At 34.9% G+C, this 13,325-nt stretch overlaps 1 protein-coding gene across 1 annotated transcript in view; it reads right to left on the bottom strand.

The window, feature by feature from the left end:
• Positions 1-13,325, bottom strand: part of Gls (glutaminase) — a 77,492-nt gene that overhangs the window by 63,721 nt on the left and 446 nt on the right. Inside the window, exons 2-4 of the mRNA XM_013027619.1 lie at positions 13,142-13,318; positions 1,910-2,006; positions 1,432-1,553 (exon numbers count right to left, since the gene is read on the bottom strand). Coding sequence (XP_012883073.1) covers positions 1,432-1,553; positions 1,910-2,006; positions 13,142-13,318 — 396 coding nt within the window. The remainder of the gene's footprint in view (positions 1-1,431; positions 1,554-1,909; positions 2,007-13,141; positions 13,319-13,325) is intronic.

Below are 13,325 nucleotides of genomic sequence, written 5' to 3'. Positions count from 1 at the left end.
CTTTTTTACATGTACCAAAATCTCATATTCTTCTGGGTTGCAAAAGAGGATTTACTGTTCACATCTGTAAGGCTTTATTACAAATTAAACAAAGACACACACACAGAAGTGCTCCTAAACATAGCTTGTTTCTAAAGCACAGAACATTTTGAATAGAATTAAATATGTAAAATATGAAACTACTTAAAACTCCAAAGTTAGTTTCTCATACCTATTATCTACAAATATATCTGCCACTTGCAAGCTATATTCACAGATAAAGCAAAATAACTCCCCAAATGACACTACACGTTGCATACATCACTAAAAATAAAATAATCCCTATTGCAAAGGAACAAATAAGTCTAGAACTAAACTCTCTCCCTCCACAATGAAAAAGGATTCCATAGACACAAAATTCCAATTGCAAAGCAAGACTAATCGGCACACTTTAAAATCAGCTGAGGTAACAGAACCAAGAATGTTCTGAGAAAAGATAAAAATACAAAACTGTAAGCAGTGCTTTACAGCATGTTAGGAAACTTAAAAGGATCTCAATAAAATATTTATCCCTTCTTATAACTTAATGATCTAGGACATTCCCAGGAGATATCTACAACTTGTCATTCAACTCCCCCTGTTCTGAAGAACATAAAGGGAATTATATACACATATACAAATAAACTTTCAAAGTAGATGCAGAAATTATTTGGGTCTACTTCACTTTTAAGCCTTTATTGAGTACATCCAAACTGTAAGTGATATCCAAAGTAAGATGATTTAGAAAAGGCCGGTGTCTTGATTTTCACCTTCATGCAAGTTTCCTTAGTGGTTCCCTCTATTAGTAATTTAAAAATATTTAACTTTACAATGTATTACAAACATGCTGTCCATTAAATTTTTATTCATCAAACTAAAATGAGTAATGAAGAAAATAAACACGCAAATACAGAAATGTCAAAAATGTTCCCATTCAACCAAATTAAGGGTTTTAACCTCCCAAATTGTCTTTAGTTCTTAACTGTGAGAGAAATTAAAAGTCAAAAGCCCATGTCTTAATATGGCTAAAGAAAGAGAAGCATATAATGTCCTATGTAAATCTAAGAAACACAGAGCTATATGAAGCTCTGGAATGTCCTTTAAATCACCTTCTAAATAAAAAGAACTAGGAGAAAGCTTGCAAGATGTGCAGATAGTGTTCAACAGAGCACTCCCAAACTGTACGCAATATCCAGGTAAGATAAACTGGAAACATCCACAGCTAAATTTCCTTACCACAGGTTTAAAGAAAATACATTGTTAACCCATTATACTCGTATATAATACCATCATTGTTCTTCAAATAAATCCAATATGTAGAAAGCACTGGCCTTCAAAGATGCAATATTGTTTTGAAAGCAAAATCACCACATAACAGCAAATCACCATTAAAGGTTTGGCAGAAATTTTTACTTTTTAAAAAGATCTTTGTCTAGCATGACACCATCTGATGTTGTTTGAAGAGTTAATCTTAACATATCCATACACTCTTTCAACCTGGGATCAGACGTTCGCAATCCTGTAGATTTGAGTGCCTGTTTTTAAAAAAATAAGAGTTTGTAAATATATAGTGCAAATAATGTATATGCTTATTCCAAATACAAGTTTTAATCCTGTGCACAAAAACATCTACCCAAGACTTGATCATGTATGTGGCCTTTGTGTCACTATTACCCAATTTCTGGACAAGTTTCTCATTGTTTCTTTCATTTTCTTTCACTGATTACCTTGAAATGAGCATGATAAAATTTGAAAACATAGTAAGAGAAACAATGTCAGTCAGAATCTACATATCAGATGAGATTTAAGATTATATTTCAATAATACTCCATTACTGATTTAATACTACTAAACTTCTTAAAAGTTAAGATAGAAAAATATAAAAACTTACTGTAATAAATTTATGAACAGGTATTTTTTCTTGTCCTTCAGCAATTGTATAGAACAGCAAATCTTCCAAGCTAGGTAACAGACCCTGTTTTATTTTACTAAAGGGGAAGGAGAAAAAGAAAACATTATTAATTCCTGTGCAACTATTTTAACTAAGTCCATTATTAATTGTTGAGCCAGACTACAGCTAAACTGATCAATTAGCCAAGATTAAAAGTCATAATATAAACTGATTTACCAAAATGACACCAGTATCACTAAAAAAAATAACTAAGGGTGGGAAGGTGGCTCAGTGGTAGAGCGCTTGCCTTGCATGCCTGAGGCCCTGGGTTTGATTCCTCAGTACCACATAAGAAAAAAGAAAAAAGCCAGAAGTGGCGCTGTGGCTCAAGCGGTAGAGTGCTAGCCTTGAGCTGAAGAGCTGAGGGACAGTTCAGGCCCAGAGTTCAGGCCCCATGACCAGAACCAAAAAAAAAAAAAAAACCTAAAAAATTATTACATAGGTATTTATTTACTCCTAAGATTTGAAATCCTATTTACCAAATCTACAGTGGTCTAATGCCTAGCAATGTGTTACAGTAATGCCTTCCTATAAAATCCAGTATAATCAATCAATATTAACCCCAGAGTTCAGTAATCATCCAGGTAAGGGTCAACATCATGATTTTTTAAAATATAATTATTGACTATAATTCCAGTAGTGAACCCGATTGTAGAATCTGAAAGGGACAGTAAAGTTCACAAAAGAGATTGAATTAGGGCTGGGAAGGTGGCTCAGTGGTAAAGTGCTTGCCTTGCATGCCTGAGGCCCTGGGTTCAATTCCTCAGCACCACATAAGCAAAAAGAAAGAAGCCAGAAGTGGCACTGTGGCTCAAGTGGTAGAGTGCTAGCCTTGAGCTGAAGAGTTGAGGGACAGCACCCAGGCCTAGAGTACAGCCCCAGGACTGGACCCAAAACACAAACAAAGAGATTGAATTATACAAACTATACAGACTATTAATTATAAGTTTTATCATAAAAATACATTAACATTTTAATTAAACTAGAACAATATAATGCTAAGGTTAATAAAATTTTTGTGTGGCTTTGTCATTTCTTGTGTAGGAACTGAAAACATTTTATTATTCAGAATATCAATGATTATCACAAACACCATAGTGATATAAGGAAGGATTATATGTCTAAGATCAATCTACTCCCCCACCAATTATATGATGATTAAAATGTTAGGAAAATATACAAATACATATATATTTGTATGTATAAAACAGAATACAAATATAAAATATTCAGGAAAGGCCTTTATCTGAGTTTCAAGAAAGAATTTTAGAATTTAATATAGTCAGTTCTATATCCTTGAGATACAGATATCTAGTCATTAAGTTCAGTAGAAACTTTCATAGGAAAATTATTTTATTTTGTCTACAAAACTGGCACAATCCTGCCTGTTTAAAATTATATAGATTCCTGCTTGAGTTAACAATTATGTAGTAGTTTCATATATTAATATAATTGAGTATACTTAGTTACTTTCCAAACTACTATTGATCTTTGTAATTCTATCTTAAAGGACAGTAGAACTTAAGAGTTCTCAAAGGGAATATTTATGTTGCCATTAATATGTTTTCAAAATTTCAAACAAAATTTTAGTTTTAAAAATCAACCTTAAAATATATGAATTTTTTAAAATTAAGGTTATTATTTAAAAATTCAGTGACATGTCTTGTATATATAATTATTCCCTGAAACAATTTTTGCTACTGGACAGTTAAAAATCTGCAGTATTTTAAGAATAGCTGAAAGTTGTTGATCATTTATGTTCTAGATATTACTAGGTGCTTTACATACACTGTAATCTTCTATTGATCTTTTGATAGAGACAATTATTATATAAAATGCAAGACTATTTCCTTGGATGTCAGACTTAACAAATTTATCATTTGTTAAAAAGAAAAGAGTATTTCTATTTCAAGGTGAAGAAAAAAAAGTTGAAAGAAATTAAGAAACTTCCCAAGGTTACACAGTAGTAGCAAAGAATTTAGAATATCTGTTTCTCTTAATGTAGAGTTCAAGTACTCATTACTACACTATGGTGAGTCTAACTTACTATTTAATTACTACATTTATAAGAAACAATTTTTCTAGGTCTTATCTTGATCTAATACCCTTAACAAAGTTCAAAAATACTGATGATCTAACATTTCAAGAAAAACTGAGCCAGCTGTCAAAAAATTCATGGATGATAACATTCCAATTATTTACAGAAAATGGTTTGTCAAATAAACATCAGAGAGTGGCAGTTTATCATTTTTAAAAAGTGCAGAATAAGCTTTCTACATATTTACCACACCAGTAAATGGTATTTGCTTTGTCTAAAAGCTATGTAAATAACATAAAATATACACTTCTTTAGCTTATGGTACCTAGTGCAAAAAAAATTAAAATGACCATGTTATTGCCATAGCTAACAAAAGGGTAAATATACTTGCTCTGGACAAGAAACTAATTTTTATCCAAAGGAGAAATAATTTAAGCATGCCTAACAATTGTCAAAATCTATATTTAAAAAACTTCAGCATTTAAAGGCTAAACCTAAGCCAGATACAGGTGCTCATGCCTGTAATCCTAGATACTAGGAGGCCTAGACCTGGGGATCATAGTTCAAATCTAGCTTAAGGAGACAAAACTAAGACTCTGATCTCCAATTAAACAGCAAAAGCTGAAAGTGAGGTGTAGCTCAAGTGGTACAGTGCCTGCCTTGAAGAAAAGACTATCTTGAAAGAATGAATTACAATCAATATTCTGATAAACAGAATACAAATATTCTCCTCATCCTTTCAAAATCATAGAAATTTTACCAAATTTTATTCTTACCTTACTGTCTTTAATGTTTTTATCATAAAGTACTTGCTATTAAAATACAAATGCTAAAACCTAGTTTTCAGAAACTATATAGTTAACTATAAATTTTCAAATAAAAAAAAGATTATAGGAGGCTTTCAAATTGTATACTCAGTGATTATAAATCCAAGTTAGCCTTCTAGATTCTGTTCTTATTTCATAATAAAATTGTTATAATACTTAGGAAGTAAAATGACATACCTACAAGACAAATCCTACCATTCTTTAATACCTTTATATTCTTTCCTTGACTTTCTCTTAGTCTCTCTTTAATTTCTGCTTTGACCAATCCTTTTACTACCACTGTTATACTTGCTCTTTTACTCATTCATCTCCCTACATTAAACATTACAAAATAACTGCCTTTAAAAAATGTGAAGAGGGTAGGGAGTGTTAGGGATAGAACTCAATAATAATGTTCTTGCCTTGCATGTGTGAGGCCCTGGATTTAAACCCAAATACCACAAGAAAGAGGAAAAGAGGAAAGATATATAAAGGTATATATACAGCATTATGTTGGGAAATTTTAAAGTCTAGAAAGGGGACAAGGAGGCATGTATGCAATGAGAAATTACAAGAAAAGAGTTAGGAAATCTAGACATTGGACTGACTCCACTATGATAATAAGATGGCTTTTTAGAAGAGGTGGTTTTATTTTCAACCTGAAAGATGTATTGAATCTGAAAGGTGGTTTTATATTGAACCTGAAACATGTTAAGCACAGCAATAGAGTAGGATTTCTGGCAAAGAAAATTGACTAAAAGGATAAAGGCAGGTATTCCTAGGCTATACAAAGACTAGATAACACAACACAGGATGTATATGTTTTTTTTATTTCTAAAAGTTACTATAGTGTCTATTTTCAAGGTTGAGAAAGATTAACCAGTAAATGGGAGGAGACTATGTCCTCCTCCCAAAATAGATACATACAAAGTTTAAACTCAGGTCCAACTTCTACAACATGAAAAGAAGCAGTGTTTTACTCTACCAACCAGCCATGTCCAATGTCACACAAATAAGTCTCTTCAATAGCTGGAAGAGAAGCAGCCCCAGAAAGCTAATCCTAATCCTAGATTTTAACTTTCTTTGCACACCAACTATATTCAAAATAGTTGTTCAGTTGTTAGCAACCTACTTTAGGAGGAATAACTGGAATTCTCTCAGAATGAAAGATGAGGTCTATACCTATTGAAGGACTGTCAACCTAAATTCAAACAAGGGAATTACTCATGTTAGATAACTAAATTTTTGTTCTGCCTTGTTAAAACTGTATCCTGTATGAAGCAAGGATGAGCTTTTAAATAAAAGCTGCTGTTTTAATTGGGCTTCACTAAAGAAATTTATTTAAAAGCCATAGTAACAAGCACATGAGGAAACATCAGAAACAGGAAGCAGTTTACCTGTTTCAGGAAGGATAGACAAGGACCTAGCCAGGTTAAGTCCAGAATGCCTGTGTCTTTCTAACAACAAAATTATTCCATATGTGTACTGTAGTAACATATTCTACTTTGAAAAATGCAGGTATTGTATATTATTAAAGTGACTTGTTCAAATGAGTAACTAAAATACACAGGAATAATAAAAAGCACCTTTCAGCTACACCAAAGGAGAAACAAAGCAGCTCTAAACATGAAATGGGTTGCCTTTCTACAGGAATGAACTCTTGGTCAGTAGAGATGAGTGACAACAATCTGTGTATAATGTAACAGAAGAGGGGAAAAACAGCAGCAGCTGAAAAGATGGGTTTTTAAGATCACTTCCAAACATAAACATAAAAAAGTAATCAATTCAATAAAACTTTATTCAACAGCTAATAACAGGTTTAAAAACAAGTTCTATAACTGTAGGAACTTGGTTAGATAATTTATTGGCAATACTTCATAAAACAGGTAAAATTAGTATTAATGCTCTTTAAAATCACTTCCAAAACTAATTGTTTTTGAGTTGCTAAAAATGGAATTCTAAATTTCTCTTAAAAATCATAAACTTTAAGGCTCATGTACCTTTATTTTACTTCAGACTTACTTTGCTTATATTCCTGAAAAGTATGAACAATTTATGAATGCTTCATACAATTTAAGAACAACAATTGTTCTTAAGAAAGTTTCTATTTTGTTGCTGTTGCTGTCAGTCTTAGGGCTTAGGAACATTGAGCATAGGCATTGTATCCGAGTATTTTTGCTCAAGGTAAGCACTCTACTACTGAGCCACATGGGTTTTTGGTGGTTAACTAGAAATAAGAGGCTCATGGATGGTCCTACTTGGGCTGGCTTTGAACCATGATCTTCAAATCTTAGATTCCTTATTAAGTAATGATTATAGGCTTGAGCCACCAATACCTAGTTAGTTTCTACTGGTTCAATAATTTATACCAAAAATCAAAGGAAATGCCAATCATTCACAATATTACAATGACAAGTTGAAAAATATTACAATGGCAAGTTTGAGAACTCTGTTCTAGTAATGAGTAGACAAAATATACTTGTAAATTCTTAAAGTATCAACTTTTTATTCATTATGCAAAAATAAACAGTCCTATGTCTTACAAAAAGTAGTGCATTCTGTATAGACATTTCCTTAGAATTCAGTAAGCAATAGTGAATGTCACATACTTTCCCAAGAATGCCAAGGCACATTAACATTTTAGTGGTAGATAGAGAACTGCCAAGTAGTCACAGGCACACCCACTGCTTCATAACCAAAGCAGTATTACACCTGAGTAGATTCCAGGATAAAACTGGAGTAGTAGTGAAAGGTATATATAACACTGAAAGATACCAATAATTAGTAACTATTTTTATAAATGTATTTGTTCCCTAAGCTGTGTTGAGAACTGCTGTACTAGCAAGTGATTTAAAAGATAATAAAATATAGGCACCATAAAATACAACCTTGATTTATAAAGCATTTAATTGCTGAGGGCTCCTTAAAGAATGTAAAACCTACCATTTGACTTTCAGTTTCTATTCATAATTTTTCTTCACTTAAAATACCTCAGATATAGGACAGTCTTTTACTACTTTCTCTCAATTGTTCAAATTATGATCAGAAGGACCTGCAGAAAATTTCTTAATGTGATTTTTGTTTCAGACTAAAATAGGGTATTCTCCCTCCCTTTTTTTGGCCTCTATTGTCTCAGAGATAAAGTTAAATTCTATTTGGTAGTCATTTCCTGAGTTAGAGGATTTTGAGGAAGACAGTTCTCTAAAAACAAGAAGCTAAAACTTAGAAACAAAAATTCAGGATCTAAATTCTGTTCAGTGAGCTTCACCTAAATAGTAATGAAGCTTATTATAAATGAAATTTACTATAAATCATGCCCATGTTTATCAATGGCTAACAGATATCCATGATTCAATGCAAATATCAGACTGTAACAAACAATATTCTGATGAATGTAATTTTTACTTGCTATTAAAACAAATGGCCAAGAAAGTAGCTCAGTGATATCGAATGTACTCAACCTGCACAAGACTGTGTCTGATCTGCACTTAGGGAGAAAAAAAAACCCACTAATAACTCTAGAGAAAAAAAAACTTTAATATTAAAGAAAAAGTTCAAAGGAAGGGCTGGGTAGGTGGCTTAGTGGTAGAGTGCTTGCCTTACATGCATGAGCTCATGCCCTGGGTTCGATTCCTCAGCACCACATAAGCAGATAAAGCCGGAAGTGATGCTGTGGCTCAAGTGGTAGAGTACTCGCCTTGAGCTGAAGAGCTGAGGGACAGTACCCAGGCCCAGAGTTCAGGTCACACGACCCAAAAAAAAAAAAAGTTCAAAGGAAAAACTATATGTACTTTCATGAAAAACTGTATGTATTTTCACTCTTTAAGTAAACTGCCAATGATTACTTTTAGAAATTAAAATTACATGCAATATACAATTGCTATCTTATTTCAAAAAAGGTTCTCTTCCATTTCTAAAATATATTACCTCCATCTGCCAAATGTCTCAACTTCATTATTAGAACTATTATATGGACCCAATCCAATGTTTGCTTGAAATACCTAAGTATTATTCAATTCTATTTTGAAATTCATTCACAGTGCTCATGCAATGATTTTCTCGTTCTATACTTTCCATTAAGAACATGAACTAATTTATCAAAAGAAACTCCAGGAAATAGAAATATGGTGTGTATGTGAGAGAGATTGTTATTGTTGTGGTTGTTTGCTTTTGCTTTGGTTTCTTATTCTTTTGGCAATACGGAGGACAGACAGAGAGGAAGGGTGAACAAATATAATCATGTTTCTCAGTTTACACGATGTGGAAAATGAACTATATAACTTGTGAGCAGAGATGGGAGAGGAAACTGGGGAATGAAGAAAGGTGTGACACTGCCCAAAGGAATGTACTCATTACCTGAGTTATGAAATGATAAGCCCTCTGCACAATACCTTAATAATGATTTTTTTAAATTTTAAATCTTTTAAAAATAAAACAATATGAACTATCAAACTATAAACACTATACTTTCTAAAGCTAGGGTAATAATTTTTGCTTGCACTTTTAAGATTATATTATAATTAAAAGTATATGTTAAATACTATGCCTATAGCTATGTAACCATACTGTATAAGGATATGTGTTTAACAGATAATAAATATTAAACAGCTTCCCAATACAGCTGAATTAATTTATACTTCCCATCCTTATCGGATGGGAAGGGATGGGATCTACCAATTTGACAAGAAAAACTGTACTACCACTTTAATGGAATATTTTCAACTTTGTGTTTTATGTACTGTTTTTTTTGTAAGGAATATATATACAAATATTTTTCCAGCCTAATACCTCTATTATGATGGGAGGGAGAGAATAAGAGGGAAAGAGGGACCAGTTTACACTAAGCAAAAGGAAAGAAATATAAGTATCACCTGATATGGAAGGAAGTTGTTCTGTCAAAGCTCATAGAATTCACAAACTTTATAGACCATGATACTGACAATTTGCCTTGTGAAGGTTAAAATGTGTTTGTGACTTTAAGTATCACTATTCCACAATGCTGTGAAATGTGAAATTTATGTAATCACCTAATCTCATTAAAAAAATTAAAATGTCCAAACAAAAGATAACATCCCCCTTCCCAAGGATCCTCCACAAAGATAAGCCATGCACTTCTAGACTTTATAGAAATGAAGTATGTCAAACTTGACTAAAGAAATATGTGATTTAAATGTCCTCGTTAGTTAAAACTTAACATTCAGGTTAATTAAAACTCTTGAATCATTATACCCAGGTGAAGGGTGATTAAATTATCTTACCAATAGACTGAATTAGAGACAAGAAGAGACATAAAATCATCAATGTGAAAACAAAATCAGATTCAGAGCTGGGGTATTAATTAAACAAAAGTAAGTGTCAAAGCTGAAAAAAGGGATGTACTGTTGAAAGGCAGATGAATAAAGATGTCAGCCTTACAGTTTATCCACTGAAGAAACCCAAAAAGAGCTAGAAACGCAGATGGAGCAACTTTTAATGAAATGAAGAGAGCCAAACAAACTTGGATTTTTTTTTTAAATGGAAGTGAGTGGTAACAAAATTAAGTAAGACTAATACAGGAAAAATGGAGAAAAGGTTACTAACTCTTCTTTGACATGTTAGTTATATAACTTTAACCTAAATCAAAGTGAAGGCATATGAAGATGGTATAGTCTAAGGGGATACTGTTTCAGAGTTCTACTGGTGTGTGGGCAAAAAAAAAAAAAAAATGAACAAGATTAACTTCGTTGTGTAAACAGATAACTTGGTTATAGCCCAAGGCCTTCTATAAACTAAGGCAAGATAAAGAAAATATTAAACCAAAGAAGAAAGAGAAGCAAATATCCCAATAATATGAACTAATGATATTGCTGTGGTTAAGCATTAAATTTACTGACCTTATTTACCAGAAAAGTAAAAGAGAAATTTAATATAAATCATAGTTTTTGTAAAACAGATGTGCAACACTTCATCAAAAGAAACTTTTCCTGGAAAATAAAAATTCAAAGGGCAATGACCTAACAGGTTTTTATAATAAATGAAGCAATTTTACTCTCCTTTAAGTGAACAAACAGCTGAATAGCTTTTAACACATGCCAACTATTGTTCTAAGCCTTTTACAAAATGGCAACTAATTTAATTTTCACATGGCTATTTCTTTTAGTAACACTCTAAAGTGTGGCAGATTCCTAAATGCTGATTAAAGATGACCTATGCTTTGGAGTCTTGACCATTAGAACACAAAATCAAATGGAAGCTACCTCCCAGAATCAAATATTTGTCACACATAGGCAAGATGAAAGGAATCAAGGAATAAGATGCAACTTCAGGAAAGTAGATCACTGGAGAAACAGAAATTTTAACCATAAAACACTCTTCATTTATAACTTCAATGTTAAGGTTCTTTTAATTGCATATGTAAGATAAAGATAGCTGGGTTTCACTTTCCTATCAAACTATTAATTGAAAGTCCTCAGTATTGTCATCTATCTGAATTGCTCCTAAACTTGTCTATCTATTTTGGTACAAACACATACACACACCAAACATATTCTCCTTTGAACTAAGGTAGACAAGGTTATCTTATTGGCACTTATTTCCGTGGCTATCTGAGCCAGTCTAGAGAAATGCCCACCTTAAACTGAAGATGGGGCACTATCCAAAATAACATTCCAAAGTTGTTATGAGATGATCTCTTATTAAAAAAGCAATGAAACCAGTAAGTTTTAAGGAAACAAGTAAATCTGACAAATGTTCAATTTCCTATCTGACAACAAGAAAAAGTGAGAAGGACCCTTGGGACAAGTGAAAAGACACAGAACCAGTCTTATTTTTAACAGAAAGCAGTCCCCATCCTTCAGCCTTTCAGAGTAACTTAGATGGTAGTAAATGCACTTTGCAATTCTGTTAACTTAGGGCATATCTATTTAAACTTATTACATGCTTGGTAAAGCAGATGATGTTAAAGTGAGTCCCAAATGAGATTAAGCACACACATTCAGGTGTCTAAAACATTACAGGGAGGGGAAAATTTAACAGAAGTTCAGAGAAACACTTGATGGGATTTACACTAATCAAATATTAAATAATATGCCAGGGTTATATATAGATATTTTGTGGTACAAAACCATTATCAACAAATACCACAAATTTCTCCCATTACCAGGTGCTTTGTTTGAAAATAAATTTTTTTGTCTGGGAAAACAACTTTTAGGAAGGTCACAACTTCAAGTACAGAAAACATCAAGTAGGCCTGAGATTGAAATTATAAAGTGTACACGTTCGTTTTGACTTAATCTAGGGTTAGAAGTAAGAGTAAAAGGCAACAACAGGATATACTGTGCCAGTATAAAGTCAGAAAAGGTATAAAGAAAGCAGTCAAGTAAATGCTCACCTAGATTAGGAAAACAATCTAGGTTTGTCTATATTACACGGGCCAAAAACATTCACAAGACTGTGCCTCAATTCTTTTTTAAAGATCAATTTTGTTTGGAGACTAAATTACTGTTACACACGTGTAAGATGAGTCAACATCCTACCACAAGACACAAAGCCGCAGATTCTTCACTGCATTCTATGTCATATCTTTTAGCTTTCTGACCTTTATTTTCTCAAAATCCGCCCTTCTCATGGAAGCCATCAAACTGGCCCAAGCTGTTCCCCAGTGTAAACGTGAACAGGTGGTTTGTGAAGGGTGCCTCATCCTTTAGGCCACATGACCCGATTCCACCTAATCTCATTTCTCCAACATTATTTCCGGTGCCCCGATGGCTCTCTATGCACGCAAGCCAGAAGGAGCCACCTCTTTAGCATGAAGCACACTCGGCCACATCTGGCTTCCAGTAGGATGATAGCAGGGACCGAGAGGGCAGGCAGAGCCTGGAAAAAGCAAGGAGTCAGGAGGCACGAGCTCTGCTCACAGCCTGACTCCTAAATGTCACTTGGTGGAGATGTTTCGTGCGGCATCACCCACGAAGAGCTGGGCGGGGAGCCAGGCGCTAGCAGCCTGATGCCGAGGGGGGCCGAGCACGCGGCGCGGGCGGAGCAGCAGGCCTCGCCGGGGCGGGGGCCGAGCCGGGCCAGCCCCGCCGGGCTCACGACAGCTCCACTCGGGGAGACTCGCGCCGGGGCGGGGAGGGGAAGTGGGAGCCCGGCAGAGGGGCGCGCGGGCGGGGAAGGCGCGGGCGGGGCCGGGCCTAATCACATGGCGCAGACGATGCAGGCCGCCTGGCATGGCTTTCTTTCTCTTGGGCGAGCCCGGGCTTCCATCCCGCCCCACCGCAGCAGCCCATCCCTCCCCGGGCCCCAAGTCAGAGCAGAACCAGGCCTCCTCCACCCGGTCACGACACTCACTTTTCACCCGCGGCCGCCAGCTCTTTGCCCTCGCTGTTGCCGAACGCGTCCGTCTCCCCAGCGCTGTCCTTGGGAGCGGGAGCGGGCGCCGGCGGAGCTGCGGGTGGCGACGCCCCGGCCTGCGGCTGCGGGCCCCCCTTGCCCAGCTCCTGCAGAATCTCCGAGGGAGAGCTGGACAGGCCCC

The sequence above is a fragment of the Dipodomys ordii genome, unplaced genomic scaffold (assembly GCF_000151885.1).
Source record: "Dipodomys ordii isolate 6190 unplaced genomic scaffold, Dord_2.0 Scaffold5, whole genome shotgun sequence".
In the NCBI taxonomy this organism is placed as follows: Eukaryota; Metazoa; Chordata; class Mammalia; order Rodentia; family Heteromyidae; genus Dipodomys; species Dipodomys ordii.
This window is presented reverse-complemented; position numbering and strand designations above follow the sequence as displayed.